This window comes from Gymnogyps californianus, chromosome 1 (genome assembly GCF_018139145.2).
Source record: "Gymnogyps californianus isolate 813 chromosome 1, ASM1813914v2, whole genome shotgun sequence".
Taxonomy (NCBI): Eukaryota; Metazoa; Chordata; class Aves; order Accipitriformes; family Cathartidae; genus Gymnogyps; species Gymnogyps californianus.
In genome coordinates, this window is record NC_059471.1 from 186110656 (window position 1) to 186138296 (window position 27641).

Consider the following 27641-nt stretch of genomic DNA (forward strand, 5'->3'; position numbering starts at 1 on the left):
GGCCTTTGCTCAGCAGACTGGGCCAGAGAGAGGGGATGCGATACTGTATTGGATTCAGCTGAAACCCGACCGATATTCCCCCTGTCTAGCAGGATGCACACCTATTATTTCTTCTTCCCCAGTGCGCCGCTTCCCAGACCTACTTCTTGTTCTCCAGAAGCATGACTTGGTGAGTCAAGATAACCCTCTCTTTGTTAGTGACCACAAATGAATCCTTCAGGTCCAGCTCGCCAGGCTTCTCCGGCCCCACATCCACCCGGCCCAACACCCAGCTGGGATCGGCTCCCCGGGCGAGGGTGCTGTGCAGTCGCCTGTGTGCCAAGGCCGGAGGAGGGAAGGGGGCCGGAGTCCAAAACGATTTGCACGCTCAGATTGTGTCTCTACAAGGAGAACGGACGCCTGCGTAACCCCAGCTGCCTAACGAACGCGAGGGAGTATCCTGGTGAAGAGGCAGTTGTGAAACTTTTGCACGGGAAAGTCAAAGATACCACAACAGAAACCTTGAGCGTGGGGGAAAAAAGTGTCGTTTTCAGGGGGCTTTGGCCTCACTTTTGCCCGTAATGAAGACAAGGCAAGACACAAGCCTGCGTGCTGAGCCTGCAGACTTCTAGTTTGTCAAGACTGGTCCCTGCCTCTCCCTGGGACATTCCTTCTCTCGATTTCTTCCTAGGGATGCATCTTCCGGAGGTCTGAGCGGGCGGCGAGAGCAGGCTGACCACAGGGGCCCCGGTGGAGGCAAGCAGCTTCTCCCGGGCCCTCCCCAGGGGACCAGGCCCAGGCGGCACCCCTGAGGGGAGCAGGGCAGCGGCGCCCCCGGGGCTCCCTGCCCGCCCCCGGGCTATCTGCAGCGGTGAAAGGGGACTTCCAGATTTTTTCACGTTTGAGACAATTCAACGCCGATCTGTAGCCGCCACTACGACACCGCCCCGCCCCCTGAGGCCCGCCCCGCCCCGCCCCGCCGCGCCGGCGGCACCTGGCTCCCTCCGGGCGCCTCAGGGCTCGCCCCGCCCCCGCCCGCTCGGCCCTGCCCCCCGCTCGGCCCCGCCCCTCGCATGCCGGGGCTCGCGCCGCCGCCGCCGCGTCCGTTGGGGTTCGCGCTGCCGGTTGGGCCCCGGCCGCCGCCTGGCGCCGCTGCCGGGGCCGGCGCGGGAGGATGCGGCGGTTCGCGCGGGTGGCGCTGCTGTGCCTGGGCTGCGGCGTCTGCTCGCTGCTCTACGGCTTCAGCCAGCTGGCCCTCTCGCTGGAGCAGGAGCCCGGCGGCGGCCGGGAGCGGCAGGCCCGAGACCCCGCCGCGCCCGGCGCCCGGCGGCAGGCAGGCGGCGGCTGGGCGGCGGCGGGGAGCGCGGGCCGAGGCGAGGCGGGGGCCGGCAGGTACGGGGCGCGGGGGCCGGGCGGGGGAGGCGGGGGCGCGGGCGGGCGGTGGTTCGCTCCGCATTCCTGCGGGGAGGGCCGGGGAGGCGCGGGAGCGCGCTGGCCGCCCTCCCTCGCCCCCCGCGGGGGCCGCGGGCGCCCCCGGCTGCTCGGTGCCGGCCGGCAGCGCTCTCGCGGCTGCTCCGCTTGGCCGGCGGGGCGGAGGCGAGGCCGCCGCCGCGGCGCGGGGCCGGGAAAGCGCTTTGGGAGGGAGCGGGGGTGGTGGTGGTGTCGCTGTGTGCTCCCTCCCGAGCAGCTCCGGCATCCCGCGGGCCGGTTGCCGTGGGACAGAAGTCGAAAAACCCTTAAAAGCAAACAATAAAAGAAAACTTTAGAAAGTGGTGTCGCAGGCCAGCCGGTGGCCGAAGCCGGCCCCCCCGTGCACGTCCCCGCCGCGGGAGAGGCTGTGCTGCCCGCAGGCCGTGCTCCGTCTGCATGCGCGTACGCTGCAAGGCAGGGTGACATCAAAACTGGAGGAAGCTGGCGTGCTGCTTCGGGAGCTGGCCTGCGACTTTACGGTCGTCCCGGGTTAACATCAGACTGCTTCCTAGTTGCAACAGGGTAGACGAAGTGAGGAGGCTGCATTTTCCTTCTTCCAAGCTAAGATATTTTCAGGGTGTTACTCAGTTCTGAAACTTGATAACTTCATGATTATCAAATATAACTTTATTTAGGCAAAAATAGTTATTATGGGATACTGTGATAAAGCCAGTCTTCTCACAGGGAACTGTGAGTTCAGTTCCGCAGTTAGAGTGGTGTAAATCTGAGGAAGCAGCTCACACTGTGCATAGCTGCGTATTTCTGTTGCCTGCCTCCTGTCAGCAGAAATTTTTATGTGGTCAAGTGGCGAGTGAGATTATGGAATGAAAAAGTACTAGTTTTCCTTTAGATTATCATTTCATGATCTTGTTTACCTGTGGCTACCAGAATGCAAATGCCAGGAACAGAGGAGTGACGAGCAATCTGTTACTACAGCTGGAGGAGAAATTAGGACCAGGCCTTTCTGGGCTAGCCTACCTCTAACTCTGCTTAGATTCCACAGCAGTTTAAAGCAACATAAGTTTGATGGTTTGGTGACTGTCCCTCCTTCCCAATGCTGCACACGCTCTGGCACCCCCCACTCCTTACACTGCTTGTGCTCCTCCGGTCACACAAGTGGGTTGATCTGGCATGCTGACCTGCCTGAAAACTACCTGGTTTTTGGCCAGCTCAGCGCTCTGAATTGGCTCATTGTGTAATTATGAAAGTGCTGGTGCAAAGGAGTTATGGAGGATGGCATGATGAGAGAAGCTCTGACTTAATCATCTTAAAATACCATGAAACAGCATTCTGAGTTGCTAGGGGTGGAGTCAGCCGAAATGTGAAACCCAGCTTTTGACTGGTGTAACTACTTCAGAGAATGGTTTTTTTTTTTTTTCCCACCTATGCTTTTGCTTTAGTTCAGATTAATACAGATTATGACTCGAAAAAAATGTGGGGATGCTTGTTCCTCACTTCTAGTTCACGATTAAAAACTCATTGTGAGAAGTTGAAATCTAGTTCTAAAGAACATGATAACTGGAATAAAAGAGTTAACTTTAACAGTTTTATGTAAGTTTTCATTGGTTTAATAAATCAGTTTTAAATAGAAGTGTGAGGACAAAATCATATGTATGATATTTGTTTTACTAAAGAAAATATGCAATTTACATGAAGAAAATTTTGTTGGGTAAAAGGTGATAATCTAAATAATTTGTATTAGTAAACATTGAAATTAATTTCAGGTGCATCATGCTCCTGGTTAGCAAAAGAAGAACCAAGTTTATTTTAAAAGATGTACTTTTTTCTTTTTTAGTATTTGTACTAAAGTGTAGCTTTTAAGTCAAAGATGCTGGTGGGGGAGAATCCCAACAAGGTGCAAGAAGCTTCTTGCTTGCTGGAGTGAGGTGGAATGAGATATAAATCTGCCTTGTTTTGCAATGTGGAAAAGTGTTACAAACAGAGAAAGTTATTTTCCAAAGGTCTGAAGTGCTGTAAATAATTCCTTGTGCATACAGTTGCATGGGGGCATATCTCCTTGCAAAATCAGTGTCTGTTTAACACCTGTGTGGGAATTCTTTACCTACAAACTGCTGTCAAACTGAAGGCTCAGGATGAACATCATCCTGTTATAAATTATTGAAGTTTTATATGCTGTTTGTACAAACAGTGTGTGCAAAACCCAGGTGCGAGTCAGTCCCTTAGAACAGTCCCTAAAAGGCTTCCTTTGCTTAAGGAAAAAATCTGTCCTGTGGCAGTTAAGAAATGCCCCACTGAATGTTCCTTTAGATGCATGTTTCAATTATTCTCAAGTATTAAATCGTGTTACATTCACTTGTGTAACTGCTGCACACATCTTGGTGAATGTATTGGTGTTTTTCAGGTTTTTATACTTCAGCTGTTTCTTTAGTGGAGACTGAGCATGACAGCCACCCACTTCTGACTATCTTGTGATTGTGTAATATCCTAAAGGGTTCATAACCTTATAGAGTAAATTGTGTTCAGATAACCTTCTAGTCCTTCTTGAAGTTTAACATTTCATATGCACCAATAGTAACTTTTAGTAATGGGTTGCTTCAGCTGTTTTCACTGGTAGCTTTAAAATACAGTTTGGCAAAGCAAATGTAACTGCCATCTGAAGGCATTTAACACACTCAGCAGTGATTTCCCCTTCTCTTTAGCCAAGAAGGGTTTTCTTTGCCTGAATAATCTAGTTTAGTATATGACATAGGGGCAGAAAGAGCTCAATCATACTCTGTGATGGAGGGGAGGGAAGTCGAGATTTCTGGTAGTTTTCAGAAGCATGCAAACATGAAAACTGCAAACTTTGAATAAAGCTTAAGCATAAAACACCTGGAAGAATTTTGCAATCGTGATGATGCTTTTAAGTAGAAATCTTTAATTAAAAAGGAAGTACCATATTGAAACTAGAATTACAGGTTGAGGCAAGATCCTCCAATAAACATAATAATTCAGGGGAGCTTGTTGGGTAATCACTTCAGTAAGGAGTTGTTTGTGTCAAAGGCTACAGTAGCCTGAGGAACAAGATGACTAGAAACTGAAGGCTTGTATCTTGAAACTTGAATTAAATAGCTGAAAAACATTTCAAGAATTTATTAGCTAAATCCTAAGGTTGGGTTTTAGCTGTGAAGAAAGTTTAACATTGAAGGTAAATTGTCCTCCTGATCATTCATTCCAGTGAGAAAAGTAGAAATGAATAGTCAGTACTGTCAATAGCTAAATGAACAATAGATCTGAGCTTGAAAAAAAGAAAATATTGAAGTGTCTACTTCCAGAAGATACAAAGTCAGTCAAAAGCCAGTATATGTAGTCAGCATTTTTTCTTTTGCTAGTATGATTTATGGATGAAGAAGGCTGTGAAAAAATGAAAAAAACATAGAGTGAATAAATGCATATTTGCTACATGTATGTCACTTAATAGTGGTATAATCTTCTGTCTGTGGCATATCCTTTCAAGTCAGTCTTTTTCCACATGCTTTCAGATCAGTTAATTAGCAGACTGTGCTTATGAGAAGTGACTCTTCAGTTAATTTTATCAATATTGCCACTTCAGTTAGATAATGTTCATCTTTCTATTCAGGTCCAAAAAAAGCGCTGTCCTAATGGCAAGTTTGAGAAGTAGAGCAGGAATCAGTCTGTCGTCAGTTCCGTGAATTCAGTGAGGTCAATGAATTTGACCCTATTAAAATGAAACACTTTTCCATTATGCTGTAGTTTAGCATTTTCGTGCAGCCAGCCATACTGTTTTGTTAGGTGTGACACTGATATCTGACTGTATCTGTCTCTTGCTCTCTAACTATCCTGGCAAAGGGAGAGTTAAGTGGATTATAGCGTGTGGAAAAGTGTAGGAAGTACACCCACAAGCTTAGACAGCAGAGGAGGGTGGCTGTAATAGGTAGTTTGTTCTTTCCTTGCACTGTATGCAGCTGTTTTCGTCTGTGTCAGAACTTAACCAGCAGTTTCACCAGTATGCTTCTCAGCTACTCTTGTGCCTTAAGAAATTGGTCTAGAAGCTGTCTAAGCATTTCAAATTATGAGTAAAACTTTTAAAAGGATAAAACATTGAACAATTTGAAGTTGAAGCTTCATTTTAAAAAAATCTACTGAATTTGTCAAGTAGTTAAGTTGACTAGCAAATGTTATTTTACATACAAATGTTGTAAATTAATGAAACATTATCAAGATTTTTCCAGGTAAAAAGTTTGTCCTGTGTCAGACATTTAACATTACATCTGCTGTCTCCTATCTAATAAAGCCATTGCTTCTCTGACAAAATACATCGTAACAAATTTGTGCTATTGCTGCAAATGTTCAGGAAAAGCTGTTCAGAAGAATCAGAAATTCGCAGTGCATTTGGGAGTTGAATTGAGCATCTCTTATCTTCCCAAATTTTTACTCCTGTGATCGTGAGCAGGAAGGAACTAAAAAATGCATCCTTCCTGTTTTGCTGCACGTTGTGGGTTATGCTGTAGGAGAGACACCAGTCTGTCTCTGTTAGTTGATTCTTGCAGTTGATTAGACTTAGGTTGTTAATGCAATACTGACAGGAAGGCAATAGTCATGACTGCAACCCTCACCATTTAGACATACTGCTAAATTTGCTGTGAAGTTACAGTAGTATAAAAGATGCCACATGGACTGAAAAGTATACTTGAAAACTGTGATCTCCATTAATAGTAAGCCCATCAGTGCACTTAACAAAAGGACTTTTTTTTTTTTTTTACAACTGATTGTTGGGGGATTCCTTACGGTTAAAACTTACCTTGCCTGAGCACAGGGCCTCAGTCTTCATGAATGCGACTTGTGCATTGCTATGTATTTTGCACACAAATTTAAAATTGTCCTCTAATTCTGAAAAGTATTCTTCTTTTCAGGTCATAATATAGACACCTTTGCTGTGTCTGCAAGACTAAAATTTTTACTATCCACTGGTGTTGAAGCTAAATTACCTGATAAAGGTAATTATTAAATGACTGGTTGCCTAAGGGAGAGATACCTGGAACTGGCAAACAGATCTTTGAGAATGCTTGTCTATGATACCAATGATTTTTAAAACTTTATATTTCTTTTTTTTTATATTTTTGACAGTGGTTGGTGTTAGTTCTCGTCCAACCCAGTAGTGTGATGGAGGTGAGGCTGCTGCAGCTCTGTGTCCCTGGGTCCAGCCAGCAGCAAAGCTGAGCATTTATTCCCAATGGGCACATATGCCCACGCTGCATACATACGTGGCTGGCCACAGAGATTAACGCAGAGAAAACAGCACTTGCACAACCGCAAACAACACAAGCGGCCTGATCCTGTTGCCTTCTCTGTCTGATCAGGGTGAAAGGCTTGTAGTGAAAAATATGTTAATGTATACAGTGTGGATCCCTCCAGTAGCTGGTCTGAGACACTCAGTCTATCCAGGAACTGGCTCCTGATCCTCTGGTCTCCCCCGTTGCTGGCTTGCGTGTGCAAACCCACGAGGCTTGCAGCCCCAATTCAGTTGCTGGTACTCGGACCCTCTTGGACATGCACACACGTGCACAGATGAATACACTATGGATCCTTCCAGTTACTGGCCTTAGCCTTGTGGCAGCTGGCCATGGGATTGCCTCGTGCAAATGGGTCCTTTGGATAGCTGGTCCAGACCTATGGCATTAACATTAGTCAGCCCTCAAACCCCAGGGCCTCTCTGGTGGCTGGCTTAGACCTTCTGGTCCTTCCAGTAGCCATCCCTCAGACCCTAGTCTCTTGTGGCTAGGTTGAGAGAGAGGTTCTTTCAGTAGCTCAGACCATCTGATCTCTGCAGAGTCTGGCCCAGCCTTATGGCCTGTCCGATATCTGGCTCCCAAGCCTCTTGATCTACTTGCGGGCTAGTCTGGCTTGATACCGGCTAGTGATTATGTGCACCAACATGCACACCCACACACTATGGGCACACACACCTCTCCAGTTTCTGGCACTGCAGGCTCATGGGCCCCTATGGTCTGCAGCCACCTTTTCATTTGCTGGCACTTTGACCTGTGTACATGCATGTGGAATGGAGCCTCCCGTCACCCAGGAAAACAGAAATTGAATTTCATAAGGAAACTGGTGATCAGGCACACAACATGGCCAATCGTACTGACTGGCAACCTGTTTACATGTGACTGGACCCTCTTATCTTCTCTCTGGTTTTGCATTCTCATTCCTCTCCAGTCCACCTTGATCCCACAGTGAGCCCCACGCCCCTGCAGGTAGTAACCCCTGTAGGCAGTCAGTAAGGTGGTCTGGAGAGCCTCTCCTGTTGTCTCATCTGGTGGATCTTCTGCCTGGCCCGTGGGCTGACTGCTCTCCTGCATTGGGGCTGGGTCAGAGTGCTCCATGTGCCTGGGTTAGATTGCTGAATTTCCTTCACCTGACATTATTTTCCGCATTCTAGTTGTGGAGGCTGGACTTTAATCACGTAACCTATAATAGATGTGAACAAAATATCCCTCCCTAATGCTGAAGGTGACTATTCCTGTCTGACTAGTAACCTTGCTCAGGTAACAATGACTGTGCCTGTTTGATGAACAGATACAGTGCATCTGCCTAGCTTTGTAAAGCACTTGTGGCACTTACTTGTAGTTTAAGCTTTCCTCAAGTTTTATTTCAAGTAAAAAAAAAAAAATCTTCATGAGTGGCATTTTGAATGATCTTATTGTGAATAACAAAAGAAAATGCTGTCCAGTGATTCCAGTCTCTTAATCCTTTGTATGCAAAAGCTTTATGCAATATGGTAGCATATGGTCAGTTGAGAGAGACTTCTGTTGGCAGGGAAAAAGTCTTAGTCTCACATTAGGTAAATTACATACATATGTATCCTAGTAACATTTTTTTCTCAAACGTGAAATTTATGAATCAAATCCAAGGCTGACAATCTTGTCATCATGCTAAATGTGATATTGGAAAGGCCTAATGTGTTAGAGAAATGACTTGGGCATTAATTCAAGCTTGCCTCTTGCCTTGGTAGTCTGGATAGGATAGTAGCTGAAGGCAGCTAAGAAAACACGGCTCTTGACAGCTGGAAGAGGAATCCCCTGTAATAATAATAATATAATAATCTTCCGAACCAGGAAACTGTTTTTGAGAGATAGTCTATTAATTTATCCTGAAAGTAATGAGAGACAGTTACTTCAAAAGGGTACACAGTGGAGATCATAAAGATTGTTCTTCAGATAAGCACAAGGTCTTAATGTGCCTTGAAGTTTTTAAGAAACTTCAAAAGCCACAAAGATTAATGTAAGAAAGAATCTGGCAGAGAGAACTTGTGGTTTTATACCATTTACTTTCCCCAGAGGAGTGCAAATATCGCAGTCACAATGTACAATATCCTTTTTTGTATCTGGATATTTATTTGTGGAGACCATTCTTAAGTCATGAGATAGAATTACTTAACTAATTCTTGCGAACACATGTATCTACAGGATACAAGGATTTCCTGCGATCTGTACCAAAGAACTGCTCCACCCCCCCAACACTTAATGAGGCTTTGTGAAACACTGTGTGTTCATCAGGTCATTTTTCTCAAGTGTTGAAAAAAGAAGAAATTATACAGCTTGCCATTTTTGATGCTACATTAATCTATTAAATCTGGTATTTGCAAAACACTGGCCTTTACAGATACCAGATAACCCTACCAAGATGATGCTGATTCATTTCGAACTTGCAAAGTCAACTTCCAGTAGCTTCTGAGCTGTAGTCCTTAAATACCTTTTCATCAACAAGCTTTTGTGTGGATTTGCTTCTTGCACATGTCTTTCATTCACAGATACCAACTCTCAAAGGAGGATAAACACTATTGGCATTGTGTCACCAGGGCAGGAAGAGAGAGCAGAGGTCGCTCAAGGGTATACCCCTTGCTTTGCAATATTCTACTTGCTCATTTAAGATTTTAAATCTTGATGTTGATTTCCTCCCCAGAACCTTTGAAAAATGCACTTCTGTTGCTCTCTCTAAGTATTTCCTATATTACTGTTGCGTAAAATGTAGTGGTGGACTAGTAAAACCTGCTTTTTTAGTTGGTAGTGTAGCACAAGTCAATAAATTACTAGTCTTGTCATTAGTATGGAGAAGGAGAAAACTTGCCAGATGTGATTATTCCTGTATTGCATTAACCTTTTGTTGTGAAACGATGGAATTCGTTGGTGCTGCAAAGCCCTGTTTTTTGTTAAAAATCAGCTTTGCAGGTTTGCACCAAATACAGTCATGGATGAATAGGGATTGTGTTTAAATGGACAATGTGACTTTGAAAATGAAATGTTCTGCTTGCTCCTCTGCTTGAAATAGACAAAGGTATTGCAAAGGTGAAGGAGTTCTTTCCAGCAGTAAGTGTTGCCATTCACTCTATTACCTATGGATTTATACTAAGCCAAGAACACAGAATGACCCTCAAAAATCCCGGCCCCTCTATTTTTCTCACTCTGAAAATATATGGAGAGGAAGGGCTAAAGGATGGGGACCATTCTTCCTTAAAAGAATCCTCCTCGTTGGCACCTAATACCTCCTCTTTTGTATTATCCAAGTTCCATTATATAGCTAGTCTTCTGCCAGGTAATCAATTATTCAAGTTATGTTTGAGCTAGAAAATAATCCGTTTAACTTTGCCATAAAATCAGTAACATTTATATAGGTTATTTTTGTCTTATCCTGTTAGGTGTAAGAATTTATCTGTATCTTTCTGGAATTCCTATTGGATGCTGCCCTCTGATGTTTGTGGAATGAACTGCTTTTGGGAAGCTGCTTTTAGGTAGGATCTGTTATTAAATAGTACTTTATTATTTGATTGCAGACAAGTGTAGCTGATAAGTATTTTTGGCTATTTAGCAAGGTGACAAAGCAAAATATTTTGATTGCTTCTCATGCATTTCACCTGCTTATATTATGGTTGCCTTTAGCTGGGCTTTCTCCTGTTCTGTTGTGTTTTTAAAATTGTAGACTCAAGTGTTATTACAAAGTAGATTTTTTCAGTTATATTGCTTCATTAAATAGAGACTTGCTAACATTGGTAAAAACTCTATCTGAATATAGTCTGCAAAGTTACTGATGAATTAATTATTTTTGATAAATAAAACTTGCTGCACAGTAATACTCATGATGTAACTTGCAATAAAAACTGGCAGATATGCTTCGTAGTTAAGTTTGGAGTTTTTTTTATTCAAGTTACATGTTTTATAGAATTCGAGGAGGGTACTTCATCCAAAAGCACTGAAACAACCGTTTTAGAATGTGCTTTAAGATACAGTATGTTAAAGCATAGACTGTGTCCTTAAAGTTGCATCTTTAACAATAAGTTTAAATGTTTTGATGTGGTTGTTCAGATGCTTTAGGCTGTCAGATTATGGGATGTAGCTTGAAAAGAAATGGAAGAAGTCTTAAGCTACTTGACAGATACCTTCTCTAACCTGCATAGTTCTCTTCAGTATATAAGTAGAGTTGTAAGTCAATTTTTCTTATATTTAAAATTTTACTGATCATCCTTTGATATGGTTATCTCTTCCTCTTAGTCTGAAGCTTGAATATTTCTAGGGAAGCAAAGGAAAAAAAAGTTTAGCTTCACAAGACTTAATGTATTTTTGAAAATTATGATTATGGGAAAGACTTTAGATCTGTCCCTTATTCCTCTCTGCTTGTGTGCTGTCAGTGCTTTTTAAGCTCATCAGTTGCCAAGAAGTTACTTAAAGAGATGGCTTAGATTGATTTTTAGTCTGTTAGTGAACTGCACCTGTAATTTGGGACTGCTGAGTCTTTCTCGCTGCCCTTGGTAGCCAGTGTGTCAGTCCACAGGGATTCATCTGACTTCCCGTTTGATAGATTTAGCAGTCTGAATGGACTCAATTCACTTTTTTTTTTTTCCTTAAAGATTAGCTTTTAGGAGTTTAGCTTTATGAAGTTTAACACAGAGGAGTAAACCAAATGTCAGGGCTGTTGTGGTGGAGGGCGTAGGGGCTTAGCCTGTGCTTAGTGGAGGGACAGGATGTGATTGTAAGCTTCATTCATCCATGGACATCTGAGCCAGTCTAACAGTTGTGTAGTGCTGAGAGAGGAGAGGGTCTCCCTTTCTTCTGACCCCATTGGCTGTGATGATGTCCATGAACTCTCCACAATACAATGTAGTGCACTAAAATAGCAGAAAACTTCTGTTCTGGATTTTCTGCCAGGCTTAAGGCAAGTGGGACCTTGGAACCAGAAACGGAGAAACCCCATGCAGTTCCTTTGCACATACCTTAAGCTGTAACTTGTATTATTCTGTTAAGAATGCTGTATGTGGCTGTGAAGACAAGTCTGTTGAAGTATGCATTGATTATGACATTACTGGGCGAGTGCAGTTTCTTTCATGGTGAAACAATTGTCATGGTGAACCCCTAATATTTGCAAAATTTCATGGTTATACATTTTGAAACTGAAAGTAAAAAAGCTGCTTAAATGTGTAAAGGGGATGTGGTGTTCAGATTAATCATTTCAGATTGAGTTTGATTATTTTATCAATATATTACTATTAATCTTCATATGTTGTGCTGACTCTGGTGCTTGTTGAATTCCTCAGTGAGATGCTCTAACTTCAGAGGGGGTCCCCTTGCCTCCTCCAAACTTTATTTATTGCTTACTCTGTTTAGTAAGTTCAGTTGGTTTCAGAGAGGTCCAGTGAGTTTAAGAGAAGAGGTGGGGAAGATGGCAGAGAGGAGGAAAAAGTGCTCCCTCTTTGGATAGCAGCAAGCAATTACAATGGCTCAGCATCTGAACCTGCTGCCTGAGCCTCATTTCCTTGTATGTGCTGGAATAACACAGAAGATAGTTGCAGTTCGGTTTCAGCTTTGGATATGAGTTATAATTTTGTTTAACTCTCAAACAAAATATGTGCATTGTACTAGGTGCACTGAGAAGCTGAAGGGTTTAGACTTTTGATATCATCTTATGCTTCGAATGTGATACTTAGTAGTTGTTCTCAAGTTTGCAGTCAGATTTTTGGAGGAAGAGGAATGAACTTAATTCCATGCAAGTTTATTAACCACAGCAAATGAAGTCTAGCTTTCTTGTTTTCTGAGATTGTATGTGTAGGGCCACTTCAAGATTCTTCATGAAGATAAAGCCTCTTGAAAGCTTTTTCTGTAAAGAGGCAATACTGTCATTCTAAATTGGGTATCTTTTGAAATAGAAAGGAGTGAGAGTTCTACCATAGTGTCTTATTCCAAATAATTTCATCCTGGCTTGACTAAGCCTTTGTGTTCTTGTTAAGTGCAGTTGTAGTAAGGTGCAGAATAAAGCTGGACTCCGAAGAGACTGGGATAGGGAGAGGGATGTGAGAAAAACCTAAGAGTTACATATCTGATTGAAATCTTAGGATAGCTAACTCCACTGCATATAGATGTGCCAACAAAATAATGGGAATTCCAATGAGTTTGCTTTTAATAGAAATGGCAGAGTCTGGTCATTGAACTGCACTAACACTTACCTTGAATCTTCTGTTTGGCCTGGTTTAATCCACAGAAAGAGAACACCACTATCCAGATCATAAATCAGTTTGTGAATGGAGATTCTGGTGTTCTGTTCTTCCTCTTTCAATAAACTAACCAAATGAGTTTTTTCAGAGGAGCAGATCATATAGCCAGATTTTCTTTGCCAATAGTAGATTCATAGAATTTATTTCAATGTTAGAATGTCTCCTTTCCCTTTACCAGTGAAGTTTTTCAGACATTGGTAGGTAGTTCTTCAGCTTTTGGATTTTTAAGTCTTTTCTTTGAAAAAACTTAGCTTGTTTTCTCTCTGTTTCTAACTTGAAATTCCAGTTGGCTTTTTTCTCCTGGGTATCAGAACCACAGGGATTTGTTTATCCACAAGAGAAAGAACTTGGCATAGACATTTTTGAAATACAGCTTGCTATGCCATTTCCTCTGAGTAGCTGTAAGTGTATAAAGCGTGAAGTGCCAGCTAATGTTCTGTGGATTTGTAAGACTCAAGTTAGTATAATAGAAGTGTTGGAGACCTATAGAGGAGTCTGGAAATTTTTTTAGGAGGGAGGTGTATATATACACTTCTGTATGACTCATGCTATAGCTAATTCAACATAATTTGAAATTGGTGGGCTCTGAGCAGTTGCTGATTCTAATAATGGATAATAAGGATCTTCTCTCTGTAAGTTAATCAGTGTAAGAGCTATTGCCTGTACTGTATGTGGGAAGGATTTTGGAGCTATTCTGCCCCCACATTTTTTATCATCATTCTGATTATCAACACTATTGAGACAGAATGTCTTGTGTTGTGCTTTTGGTACAGAATATTTGTTAGCTTTTGCATTGATAGAGGAAGCATGAGATCACTTTTATATACAGTGGTATAGATTTTATCAAAAATTTAAAAAATGCTGATAAAGATAACACGAGGCTCAGGTTTTGCATGATCTAGATGATGTGTATCTTTTCTAAGTACACCTTTCAAGGTGCTCAGTGTCATCTAGCTGGTATGGCTGCTTATTTCCTACTGAGACTGATTAAGAAGAAATTGTTAGGGATCATTACTACGCTATCTGACCTGCCTGATTTCAGTTGTTGGGTGTTGCTTCTAAGTGGGTTTTAACTTGCGTTGCCTATTAAAAAAAAAAGTTTTACTATTTTTTGAGTATATTGAGGTCCTGGTGGTATGGATATATTGAGATGAATTTTGACAGTCCTGAAAAACAGGACTTCTCCTCTAAACTAGCTAGCTCATTGGAGGATGGGGCTTTGGACTTTTGTAGTCAATTTTTAAATGACTAATATATTGTAACTTCAAACCTAATCTACAGTTGAGTTTGTAATTGAATAGATGACATTTGGGCATCATATGCACTGGTATCATCATCATACTTTTACAAAATAAGCTCTGATTATGAGCTGTTTTTAATTCAGTGCAGTAGTAGAAAGTTAAGAAGCTGAGTAAAAACTAGAATTTTCATCACTTTCAAATCTGGATAATTTCTGTAGTTACCTTGATCGTACTTCTAGGAAGTGTGGGAATGATTTAACGGTTGCATTTTAATCCATGTAGGCTTTGTTGCCTTGTCACTCTGCCTATTTGCTCTTCTTTTTCGGGTGACTAAAGGCTGCTGGGTTAGGCTCCTTAATGATCAATTGATTTAGATCAAACACAAAGCATTAAAAGAAAAAAGGATGTGATAAGTAAACCATCTGTATTGTATTTACATATCTACCATTTGGTTTTCTGAGGCACATCGTGGTGCCAGGTTTGAAATAGTACAGGTTGATTATATGAAAATATTTTCCCTGCATATTCTAACAAATATAATTTGCATTTTCCATGCTAATTGTCAAAAAACTTGTATGGGTAAAATATTTGCACTGATAATGTGGTTAGCTTTTTATACTGAAGAAGAAAACACATTTGCAGTAGGCTTCTGTTTGTTCTTTTTGTAAGTGTAAACAACTTTAACACAGCTGAGCCTGGCAACCTAGTGCATTTGGTTATAATATCAAGAAAAGTTAGTTTAATGATGTTGTGGAAGGACTGAGAGACTTTATTAAGCAACCTTGTTTAGGAAGCTGAATATTGCACGCCTCATGTGCGTTGCAGACCATATGGAGAAAAGATAAAAGAAAAGCAAGGCTGTAGCTCTATCACAACCAGTGTAGGAAAACTTGTTTTGATGTAGAATAATTTTTAAAATGTTTTTGGTAACCTACAAAATAATTCCTACATCCTTGTATTACCGTTATGTAGTACGGTGGTGGTTGTACATAAAAAGTAGTGGTGCAAATTAGGATGACAGCAGTTTTCTCAGAAAATGACAAATATTTTTACATTGTTCAAACCTCATGCAATTATGTTAAAAATGGTAACTCCTCAGTGGGCCAGAGTAAAATTTGAAAGGACAACTGAGGTCAATTTATTGCTTCAGTTACTCATACCACTCTTAGTACGTGGATGCTAATCGTTCCTTCCTTGGCTTCCCCAGCCATTTTAAGGCAATAGGAGAGGACAGCTTGATTGCCAGTGAAGTTGGGCAGGGAGCTTCCTGTTGATCCCTAGACATGTTCTTAGTAGTACATCAACGGATGGGAGAAAGGAGCTCTGGTGCGCAAAGTTTGTAACACAGAATTAAGGCTGACTGTGGTTCCTTTGTGGCTTTCCATAATAACAGTGCCACTATACTTGAATGTGGCTTAAAAAAAAGGAGAAAAATAAAATTGCCCTTGGTCACACTGACAACTCTTTGAACAGTACCCAGGTCACACTAGATGCTGTAACACTGTGGCTTCTCTGGAAGGTTTGGAGCTTGGAAGGCAGCAATATGTGCATGTGACAGAAGAAGCTGTTGTACTGTGACCTCAATAAAGCAGGCTAGGATTGCGACAGGCTGAATGATCACAAATGAGATGGAGTTGTATACAGGATTCCTTATGTCTGTCTGGGTGTTGCTGAGGGTTTGGTACCCTCTCACCTGTGCTCTTAATGTGTTATGTAAGAATAAGAATAAGAGAACCCTACCTTAAACGTATGCAGGAGACCCCCCGCTGCAGTACCTTGTGCCAAGTCTAGAGGGCAGAGCTAAGATTTTCGTGGAGCTGATGAGTATTGTAGCGATGATACCGTTTGGGTTTTGGGTTTTTTCCAAGAAATTCAGCTGGGATGCAGTGAAGGTTCTAGAACAGTACAACTCGTCAAAGCATACCTCTGTAGCTTACTACCAAATTATTACTTCATCATTTTAATTGACCTAGAAATGTTAATTTAATATACAGTGTGTCATGGTATACATCTTTAAACAGAAGGCAGTGTCTTGACAGACAGGCTCTGGAAAATCTTGTTGTAGCAGATTCATTGAGCATATCCAGCTATGTTCCTCTGTTAGAGGTTATTAACCTCACAGCAGAATTAATCTGTACAGAATGAAGGTTTGCACTTCAACACAGAAATACTTCAGGGCAAGGTTTGTACCTGGCCTGCTGCTGCTGCTGAGCAGCATGTTTTAAAGTATATGTTTTTGCTCTCACATTGTCAAAGCGGATTGTTTTAAATGTGTTTTCTAAACTCATGGGAGTATGTGTGGTGCTCTCTCTAAAGTGTTTTATTTCATTTGTTTTTGCTGTCCCTACCACTCATGTTTAATTAGTATCCTCAGACAAATGAAGTTCTCTTATTTGTCCCTAAACATTCACATCCTGTCATGGCTTCCTGCTCAGTATCTTCTATTGGATTACAGGTACATTCTTGGCTCTTCCATTTTAATTACCAGAGGGTTTTTTCCCTGCAGGAGCTAGGACTCCCACATTATTGGAGATTTTTTTTTCTTTAGAAATTAGAGCTGTCAAGTTTTCCTTGTCAGTCTATCCAAAAGCCTTACTAAAATACAGTTTGTATTTTGCTCTATTGTTGCTTTTTCCAGCTTCTCCACTAAGTTCTCCCACACGAAAACATCAGGCTACTAGTAATTAGAAATGTGCATGTAAAAATCTGCATTTGTATTTTTGTGTTTTCCGTGTTGCCTCTGAACATTGTTTTGAAAGTATCTCCTCACTTTTGAAAGTGTCTTAACACTTTCAGAACCTGGATGTGAGGTTCAATAAGGGTATTGCTCTGATACCAGAGCTGTGATACTCTCATACCAAACTTGCTCAGGTTCAGACAACTTACAGTTCTTATAAAATACATGTTATTTCGCTCATGGTCAACTCAGCTACTGAACTGCTAAAAAAAAAAAAAAAAATCTGTGCTGCTGAAAAATCTTGTGTCATTAGGTCATACCAGACCCAGGGCTGTCTAAATGAACAAGGTTTTCCTTTCCCTGTCTTCTGGTGAGGTAGTTGCATGACTAACTGCAGTGGAAGGAAGATGGGGAAAAGGGTTACAGAGGCTGGAAAATTCAGGAAGAAGTAGAGAAGGTGGCAGTTGAGGGCGGATAATTTTGAAAGGAATTAAGGGAAGGACCAAAGTCATGTAGACATAATATTGAAGAAGGGAGTGAGACAAGTCATGGCATAGATAACTGGCTCTGCGGGTGGGGCACGTTAATATGGAAGGTGAGGCTGCAGAGCTCAAGCTGATAAGCTCTGCTGGACAACCTAAACTTTATGCTGCTTCTAGTGAGAGGAGGAGGAAAAAGTGATGAAAGATGCTGGCAGTGGAGGATTGGCACATGAGGTAAGTAGTTAGTGTCCCTGGATGAAGATGGGGCAGTGATTTCCCTCTGGGAGTGGAGAGAGATGTATATGTAGGGAGAGGAGCAGCACTGAGGCCTGATTAGTAAGAAGGACACTGTGATTGCCAGTGGTCTGTATGCAGGGAAGTCAAATGCAGCTTATAATCGCTAAAAGATGTCTCTTAATGGAGCCTGGAGTAAGAACCACAATTCTGGAGTCTCATAACTTCTCCTGCCGTAATATGTCTCCGAGACCTAATATGTCTCATTCCCTTCTTAGTGGATGGTCCCCAGAGGGAATGATGGCCTGTTCTTTCCAATGGCTTCTTGCTCCATCTGCTGCAGGGGTAAAGCTTTGTGTTGTGGATTACGGATCTGAGTCCAGCTGTTCCTCATATTGTGCAAGCTGAAATTCAGTTGTTACTAGCTTTTTCTAAATATTTTTTTGCCTTTTCAAAAAATTATTTTTAAGCACAGATTTAAAAAATTGAACTCCTGAAGTCAGAAACTCATAGAACAGAGACTGTGTGAACAAAGTGACTGTAAAAGCATTATAGTATGATCAGTCTGGTTTTTGTTGTGTGGCTTGAAATGTTCTTTTATTCACAGATGTCACTAGATGTAGAAATAATAAAATACAATCTTTGAATCTCAATGCATTTTAGAGTTGCTTTGGCATAATTTTCATCATACCTTATTCATGGAAAGCCATGTGTTACATGTGGTTCAGGAATTTGGCTTTCAGCTATGCAGTTTGTGTAGGTTGTGCCCTTATTTGTCACATGACCTTGCAATATCACTGTAGGCTCTCATGACTTCAGGGCTTAATTACTGTAATTCCCTTTTCAGTGGATTAGTGATGAGGCTAATCTGCTGCTAGCAGCTTGTTCAGACTGCAGCAGTGTACTTATTTGTGGGTTTCAGCTACCCTCATCACATTCAGCTTGCTTTGTGTTTTTTACATTAGCTACTTACTGCATGGTGTAATGTTTAATTTAGCTTTATGTATGAAGGTCTGAATGGACATGCCTTGGTTACGTTTAAAGATTCTATTTTATATTTTTTTTTCCTGTTAACCTGAACTAATCTTTCAGGTTTTGCTGCAAGACTTATAAAAGTTTTCAGTCTGTGGATTAAATCATCTGAATATAGATGTCTGCATATAGATGTCTATGTCAAGTAGGTCTTAAGCGGTCATTAAAATTGAAAGAGCGTAGAGAATGATCCAGGTGACTAGCCATTAAGTTGCTGAGAAGTAAATGGCTGGTGTTAACTGAGAAGCACTTGGGTATCCTAGACATCTCCTTAGGACTAGTAGATACAACATGATCTTTGAGACACTCAGTCCTTTTGGACTGGCACCTGGAGGTCAGGTGGGATATTCTAGAGCTTATTAAATGGCATTATACCTATGTTAAAAAATTGAATCAAGCCCTAGGTATTTACTTTGAAATAAGATGAATTGCTGTCTGCGCTCCATATCCTGCTCCCTAGATCTCCATTGGCCTTAATGAGACTTTGGACACAATCTCATATGTCAGCATCTTCATTTAAGTGTCCTATTTTTGATCTGAATCCTACCTATGAGGTCTTTCATCCATGTGATTTTTAATAATGCCCCAAACCTTGACTTAAGACTGACTGCATGTTCTAATTAAAATTTCATTAATCTTAAATCGCTGGGATGCTGGAGTTTTTTAGTTCCAGGGCATTAAACTCTTCCAAAACTCAGAATGTTTTTTGAATGCAGCCATTATTTATGGCATTAAACTTCAGCAGTTTTACAGTGATATCTTTACTTATATTTTGCCTTGTGGAACTCAAAATAATGTGTGTTGCTCTTCCATGCCCTAAAGAAAAAAAGGCATATTTGCATAGTATCTTTTGTCAATTGAAAGGAAAACTGGTATGCATCTAAATGTTTTAGTTACATAAATTGGGTGAAGACCATGTGCTAAGAATCACATCTGTTAATTTCTGTTTTGAAGTGTCTCTCTCTTTGGCAAGTTTCTAAGAATGGGTAGTATGTTTGCCAAGCATTTCTCTACTGTTACTAGTTCGGGAAAGTCTTTTCTAACTTCAGAATTTTTTTTGTCTGCATAACTTGGAATTAAACTTGTCATTTAAACCTTCAGATACGCTTAGTTCTCTTAGCCCCTCTCCTCCCATAGACCATGCGAGTAGCTCAAGCACAGAATATTGTTTTGAAGATAGGCTTTGAGTTGACATATGTTTAAAACCTTTGAAAGCTTTTCTGACTAATTAAATACATGAAATCCAGGAGAACGCGGTTTTAGGTTTAGTATGCCCACTGTGTTTACCACCAAGCTGATGGTATTTACCGAATGATAATTTTAGCCTACTGTATTAAAATAATGAAATAACTTTTAAGTGTACCCTGTATAATACATACCAGGCACTTCTCACCATAACTGTTGGACAGCTGTCTCCACGAAGAAAGAACTTCCCAATCCCCACACCTTGCAATGGTTTAGCCCCAAGGACATGGGCAGTGCATGTGGTCAGTGTACCTGAGGGATTTTCCAGAACTACTGGGAGCACCAGGACATCCCACAACGCTGTTTGAGCTGTTAGTTTCCCCGCCTTCCAACCCAAGTTGTAGTCCTGCAGGATGGAAGGAGAGGAGAAAGCTTTTTGCATTTTGCCAGTGCTTAGGAGAATCCCTGAACCATGGGTTTGGCAGAAGGACTTACTGGAGCAGAAAATGGACAAAACGTTTCGATCACTCAAAAACGTTCTTAACAGAACTTCTTAAAAGTAGAGGTTATCTCGCTTTTGTTGTTGAGTTTAACTCTGCTGTACTTATCATGTTTACCTATCTCTGTACCGAGTCCAGGGAAAGAGGAGAAAATGAACTCATGCATAGACTTAATATGCTCTCAGCCTTTCACATTTCGATGTAACTTCATATGATCTTTCTTTTAACGTAACTATTTTGATGGAATTCCTTGCTAGTAGTGGATAGTAAGATTACTAGGAAAATAAATGTTTGTTTGTTTAGTTTCCGTATAGCTCTTCTATACCTTGTTTTTCCCTCATAGGCTGGGATGGTGGGAGTGAATATGAGAACAGTTCAGGTTAAACGTAAGCATATGTATGAGGTGTAATGCTGTAGTTTGTATGTTCTATTTGAGTCATCCTTCGCTGGTTTAAATATGATAAAGGATATTTTGTTAAATTACGTGCTGCAGTAAACAGTAGAGCTTTTCTTTAAGCTTGTGCTAGAAATAATGTCAAATGAAAAAATATTTTTGTATCAGATATGATTATATGAAAACACGTCCTTCTGAGAAAATGCATCTAGCAGTGGTTGCCTGTGGTGAAAGACTGGAGGAGACTGTTACTATGTTGAGATCAGCCATTATTTTCAGCATCAAACCTCTCCAGTTTCATATTTTTGCTGAGGACCAATTGCATGAGAGTTTCAAAGATATAGTAAGTACCCAAATAATTTATTTAGTCAATTTGTAGTACAATTTGAGTAATATATAGCAATTAATCTGCTTCTTAGGTAGTAGTTGTTGAATATAGTGGCAGAAATGCAGGGGTCTAAAAATAAGGTAATATGCAAGTCTTTCATAACGTTGGATGGGGATTTTTGAATTTTTTTTCCTGTGGAAAAATGCCAGTTGCTAATATCAAAGCTTTTCACAGAGACAGACCAAAACTTCCTGATTTGTCACCTTGAATCTGTTAAATACAAACCTGATGTTCTGAACACAAACCACTTACCTTGTGTGAGCTTATTTAAAGTTGGTTTTACAAGAGAAAATAGAGAACTATCCTTTTTTGTCCCTGTGCTTACAGTAGGAGTCAGCCTTACATTGTCTAAACAAAGTGAAACATCAGTCTTTGAAAATGGTAGATATGGTTATGTCTAATTTTAGTAAATTCCAGTTAATGAATATAACATTATGACTGGAGTAGCAGTATTAGAAGTATATAGTATACTGACTAGTATATAGATGTGGAGGGTTTTACTATTTTTGTGCTTAAAATGTCATACTAATTATGACTTTAGTATGTTACACATACTAATATATATACACTAATGTTGTGAACAGTAACTGTGGCAAAAATTGGGTAAGGTTATTTTAAATTGAGAAAGGCTTCATTGGTATTTTTCCTGTGGAAACTAGTTAAGAGGGGAAAAAGTTTTATTTGATATATTTACTTTTTGTAAATACTTATTTATTGTACTTGCTCTTACTTTTGTATATGATCTGATAGGATGTGTTTTCTTCATAGTGGCCTGCAGGTGCCACTTTTTGTTCAAGTATTTTGAAGAATTGGCAGATTCTTGTACTTCAGGAAGCATTTCTGTTATGGAAGAGAGGTGTTGCAGTTGTGTTCGATTATCAGTTTGAATGGGGGATTGATTTCTTTTTTGTAATAGAATTGAACTGAAGTCATTTTTGTGATCTCTTCTTTTCACGTAGCTTGATGACTTCCCCTATGAAGGAAAAGTTAATTACACATTATATCCAATAACATTTCCAACTGAGAGTGCAGCAGAATGGAAGAAATTGTTTAAACCATGTGCTTCACAAAGGCTGTTCTTGCCAGTAAGTTATTGTGTAATAGGACAATACAGAAGTCTGTTTATGAAGCATCAAGCTGTCCTTGTTAATCTAATTTCTGCTTAGTTTTAAATTAAGAACTACTACTACTCCTAAAAGTTACTTTTATGACATCCTAAAAAAACCTCTGAATTTAACCTTCTGTGGCACTAATACACTATGGAATAAAAGTCCTTTTCTCACTTGCTGCATTATGGCACAGTATCCTCAGTGAGAGGTACAGGTCATGTCATCCTCTCAGAGGTAAGAAGGATGTATCATACCTCATCTCCTGATTTACTTGGAAAGTTTCCTGCATGCATTGGTCTGAGAAGCGTTAGAGAAAATGAAACAAGAAATGGGCTATTGTTGCCAGAGTGTTTTGTGCAGCCTTTTCTTTGCTCATCTAAGACATTTCAGAAATCATACTTCAGGCTAGGTGAATTATAGCAGTGGCAGCTATCTCCCAAATAATGTCTCTTCTGGGACTCCCTTACACCTCTCCCTTGTTTGATTAGATGCATAGGAAAGCAAGGGAATGGGAGCGAGATAGGAGCTCCTGTTATGGTAATGTTTCACCTGGCCTGCAACCTACTCCTGAGGAGCCCCGGGATATAAAATGTACACTCATTGCCTTTGCGTTATTATTATTCTGTATAAAACCTCTGTTTCACTCTACAAAAATTCTCCAAAATGAGAGGAGAGGGAATGATGGCAAATTTATTGACTGCAAACTGTCAGTCTAAAGTGAATTTATTTGCATATGACAAAAATCTATTAAACTTTATTGTGTAATGGCAGCAACTTCTGTTTTATGAAGAGAAGCTCAATAAAACTTAGAAGTTTCATTTTAAATTTCTTTCCCTCACAGTTAATCCTCAAAAATGTGGATTCGCTACTGTATGTTGATACTGACATCCTGTTTTTGAGACCTGTTGATGATATTTGGTCTTTTCTGGGGAAGTTCAACTCCACACAAATTGCTGCAATGGCACCAGAACATGAAGAGCCTCGTATCGGGTGGTATAATCGCTTTGCTAGACATCCCTATTATGGAGTAACTGGAATAAATTCTGGAGTAATGTTAATGAATATGACACGTATCAGAAGAAAGTATTTCAAGGTATGTGTGTTGCCTTTATTGCATTTTCCGTGGGTTTACATCTTTTCATTCTAATCCTGTTTCAAATTCATGTGGGACAGTATTTTTCAAAATATTTTTCTTATAATTGGAATTGTGCTCTAAAAATATGCTGTGTTTAAAATAGTGTGTTAACTTGTGTTTTTTTAAATGTCATTCACTGTAAGACTTGGAATTCCTGAATTTGAAGTGTGCTTGATTGTTTTAATTTTTCTTAGTTCTGAGAGATCCTGTGACTTGATACAGTCTGCTGTAAATTACATTTGTCAGTAGATATTCTGATATTTTTTCTTCACTGTAGAGATCCCAGAAAACAGTTAATGTATACTGTAAACTAACTTCAAAAATGTCTGTAGTAGTATGACCAGGAGGTGGTGCTAAAACATTTAGTAAGTTATTTTTAACTCTGCGGTTTCCAAATTTTGATCTTTTACATTGTAACCAGGTGATTATCACCTTAAGTATCTTTTGTTTTACTTTGAAGTCATAGTTTTTGTAGAGAAATAAGTTCATCATGAAAGTACTTAGTAAAGCAGTGTGTGCAGCAACAGAAATGGTCATTGTTTCACAGATGGGAAGTTTTTTCTTACATAGTTGAAACACAAATACAAAAGCAACGCTGTGTGATTATGCGAGGGGAAAAAGTACTTCTCTGTTTAAGAGAAGTTTGATTAGGGAGAAATAATCATGCAGTCAAAAACTTTTGGAAGGTGCACCCATAAGAGGGGCAATATAAACTTGTGGTACATATCACTTCTTCTCCCCCATTTCCAATTTAAGAAAGATTTACCTTTCATCTTAACATTCTTGCTATGTATTTTTGTTATGGAAATACACAGAATTTAAGAAAAATGGAGAATGGATTATCTCGGTTGTAGTTGAAGTAGAAAGTTATAGTAGCTATAGTATACAGCTGTAGTTTTCCCAAGAAGACAACTTCTCTGTATGTATAATCAGTGGAATCTTGCATTGTCTACTTTGTTATTTGTTTGTTTTCCTGATTATAGCATCTGGAGAAGTGAAAATATTGAAAAGTATAACAAGAAAAATATGGGACTGAAAACTGCATGTATCTTAACCTCTGACAATGCATTTCTGTGTAGTGAATTATTTTTAGTGTGGTAAATTCTGAGATAAGGTTGGTCTTTTATTCATACTGTGCCAGAATTCTGGTTGGGCTTCTCAGTACAACTTAGGTTATCAATTTATTGGAAACTTTATGCATTTTTACTAAAATCGGAGTTAAAATTTTCAAAAGTATGCAGATTATGTAGGATACTAAAATTGTCTTCCAAATCAACTGCAGTTTTCTAGAGGACAATGTAAAGTCCTTTCTCCTTAACACCTAAAACCGGTGGCTTCTTAAAATTTAAGTCTATATATACAGATTTAAGTAGGTGAAATAATTAATGAATACTTTGAAATTCAAAATGGAATATTGCCGCTTTCCCTTGGTACTAGAGGGCTGGAATATTTTCTGGGTCCTGAAAGTATCTGCTACATATTCCTGTTGTTGCCATGTTGTATATTTATTATGCAATGAAACATGTCCGATAGCTAAACTAAAACCAGCCTTGGAGGAAGTGATTTTTTTATAATTTCTCTTTATTATAGGAGTGAATAGCTGTGATTTATAAGACCTCAGCTGTAAGGCAAGGCACAAATCCATACGCTTTTCTCATGATCCTGCTGGTAAACTTCAGTATACCTAACATGATGTACAGTTGCTGGCTAAGTGCGCCACTGAACTTCTTTCTGTAGTGAGGAAGATTGTGTCATAACTGGTATGGGGAATCAGAACCAAAAAAAGTCTTGAATTGTCCTGAAAACATTCATCTTCATGCTCTTTCTCAAATTGTTCAGTACGTGCTGTACTAAGCAAGTCTGCTTGATGAGTTGCAGGCTTAGCATTCATACAATTAAGGGAAAGGAACTGAGATTGGAATGAGCTACCCAGTGCTGTACAAGTATACTAAATATTCAGAATTATGAAAGGGCACTTGAGAAAGGGAGGCAGAAACAGAACAAAACTTCCCAATAGCAAAGCACGTGATTCAAAGCCCTTTTTGATGGCTTTAGTTAACAAAAATTTAAAAAAGGCAATTAACCCATTCCCCTGCTCCACTTCGGTTGTTTTAAATGTTAGAAATACAGCATTTTCTGCCTTTAATCGTTACTCATCGTTCTTTGGCATCCTTCCCAGGGCTTTACTGTCACTTCAAACTTAGACTTTTCCTTCCATGTCTGATGCATATATACTTCTGGCCCTTGCTTTCACATGTCTTCTGAACTTCATAATTGTCCAGGAATGCTTGTGTGTGCATTGTGGCTATTCCTCAAACATTTGAGACTAGTGGTGCACATAAAGCAATATTCTTTCACTCTTGCTTGATAGTAAGAAGTAAAAAAGAAATAAAAAAGATGGTGTGCTCTGTATACCTGGGTTTTTTTGGGGGGGGGGTTGTTTTTTGGGGTGTTTTTGTGTGTGTGCAGCTTTTAACATGGTTGCTGAGAACTTATTTCTTGCATGAATTACATCTTTTTCTTTCCATTCCTATACCTTTTTTCCCCCCTGCTTCATCATCCTGTACATCTTTCATGGAGTCTTAGTCTGATTATCTTGAGCAAGAAACACAGATAACAATGTTTGGATGCATGGTGTTTTGACATATATGGATTTTCTGGTTCAGCTGAAGCATTTTGAAATGCCCTCTTTGGATACCCTTCTTGATTTAAAACCTTGCCCCAGTATCTTTCAGGCCTTTGTATAACAAATGCTGAGCATCTAGCTGAGCATCTGAGTGTTTTGCCTCTGTCTTTGTATGTTTCTGGCAAGTGTAATGTTTGTTATTTGTTCAAGCTTTGAATTTGTAGAGATAGATTCTTTCTCCAGTGTGACTGGCTTGCTAAGACTCTGCGTTAGACCTTATTGCCAGTGACCAACATACTTATCAGTGGAGACTTTTTGGTATTGTTTCTGACGGGAGACTACCTCATGGTTTCTAACCCATGCTGCTGACGTAGTCCTTCCACCTATTGGACATGCTGGAGAAGTCTCCTGTAGTATCAGGCTTGTGGTAGCATGCTCAGCCCAGTCAGAACAGTTTGAGGATGTCTAATCAGAGAGCTACTAGGTTACCTGAAACTTAGCAATGACAGTGCTTGATCGTTCTCCTCTCATATCATAGCTAGTAGTGCAGCCTGGGTAATGACTAAGCAGGAAATTAGTTTCTGTTATACAATATTGATTATTGAGATCTTGGCTTAGAGAGCACTCAGCAGGGGAACCATTTAGTTCATGCTCCCCTAGTACCTAGAGTGTGGTCCCACAAGCTTGCAGAGCATCACAGGGCCCTAAGATGCACAAGCTTTATTACAAAAAATCTGCTGTTTGTGAGGACTTGCAGAGACTTTGTTTTCATCTCCAGGTTCCTTCAATGTCTTAAAAGGAGGATTGGTCAATATGAAAAATTGCAAGCCTCACAGCAAAACTTTGAAAAGGGTTTAGTGTAGTTGAGGCTATACATGGTAGGCCTGAGAGTGTATGGCTTCCCTTGTGACTGATAGCAAAGGAGCTACTAGTCTCAAGCCTTTAGAAGAGAGGTAAACCAAATTCAGGGGTAGGAACTATCCTAATACCCCTTGCCAGCAACACCGCTTTTGGACCTTACAGATACTGTTGCATGTCGTGTCCCATTAACTATTCCAGTCAAATACAGTAGAACTAGAAAATGCTTCATTGTCTTATAGGAAGGTCTGAATTTGTTTATATTCATTCAGGAGACTCAACAAATTCCTCAAGGAGTATATAAGTTCTGGGAATTTTTGTATCTTTAAAAAGCTGCCTGTAGACCTTTTCGTATGACTGTCTACTGGCTAGAGCACTTGTTTAAACAGTGGAAGTTTTGGATCAGGATATTCCTCCAATATGATGGATTTAAAATTGTGGGTTCTTTGTCTACTGTAGTTTCTTCAGCCCAAAATTACAGGCTGAGCTGCTTGATGCCTTTAAGCATCTATCTTCTGTTGTCACATTGATTTGTAAGAGTCAGGAGGAACCAGAAGATGAATAAATAAAAAGGAGAACCGGAGACTTTAACCAATGATTATAGTGCTCACACGGGTAGCAGAAAACCTGTAGTTCCATGTATTGCTCCAGGATTAAGTCGTCTTTTATCCACGTATTTATTCAAGCCTCATCTTCTCAGGACTGTCAGGTCTATTCATTTCAAACAAGCATCCTAACTACTTGGCTATCTATGGTGCCTAATGGAAGTTGTCACTCCTAGTCCTAACTATCTTATTTGTCTTGTGAGTTTTGAGACTTTGTGTATAT

General features: G+C 40.3%; 1 protein-coding gene across 2 annotated transcripts in view; it reads left to right on the forward strand.

Moving 5' to 3' along the window:
- The first annotated feature begins 1153 nt into the window (after nt 1-1153).
- Nucleotides 1154-27641, forward strand: part of GXYLT1 (glucoside xylosyltransferase 1) — a 35829-nt gene continuing 9341 nt past the window's right edge. Inside the window, exons 1-6 of one of the 2 annotated variants that reach the window (XM_050901253.1) lie at nt 1154-1352; nt 1779-1795; nt 10244-10260; nt 20866-21040; nt 22045-22170; nt 23036-23287. In XM_050901253.1, coding sequence (XP_050757210.1) covers nt 1154-1352; nt 1779-1795; nt 10244-10260; nt 20866-21040; nt 22045-22170; nt 23036-23287 — 786 coding nt within the window. Of the gene's footprint in view, nt 1372-1778; nt 1796-10108; nt 10202-10243; nt 10261-20865; nt 21041-22044; nt 22171-23035; nt 23288-27641 lie in introns of both variants that reach the window. The other variant, XM_050901244.1, reaches the window with a different exon arrangement.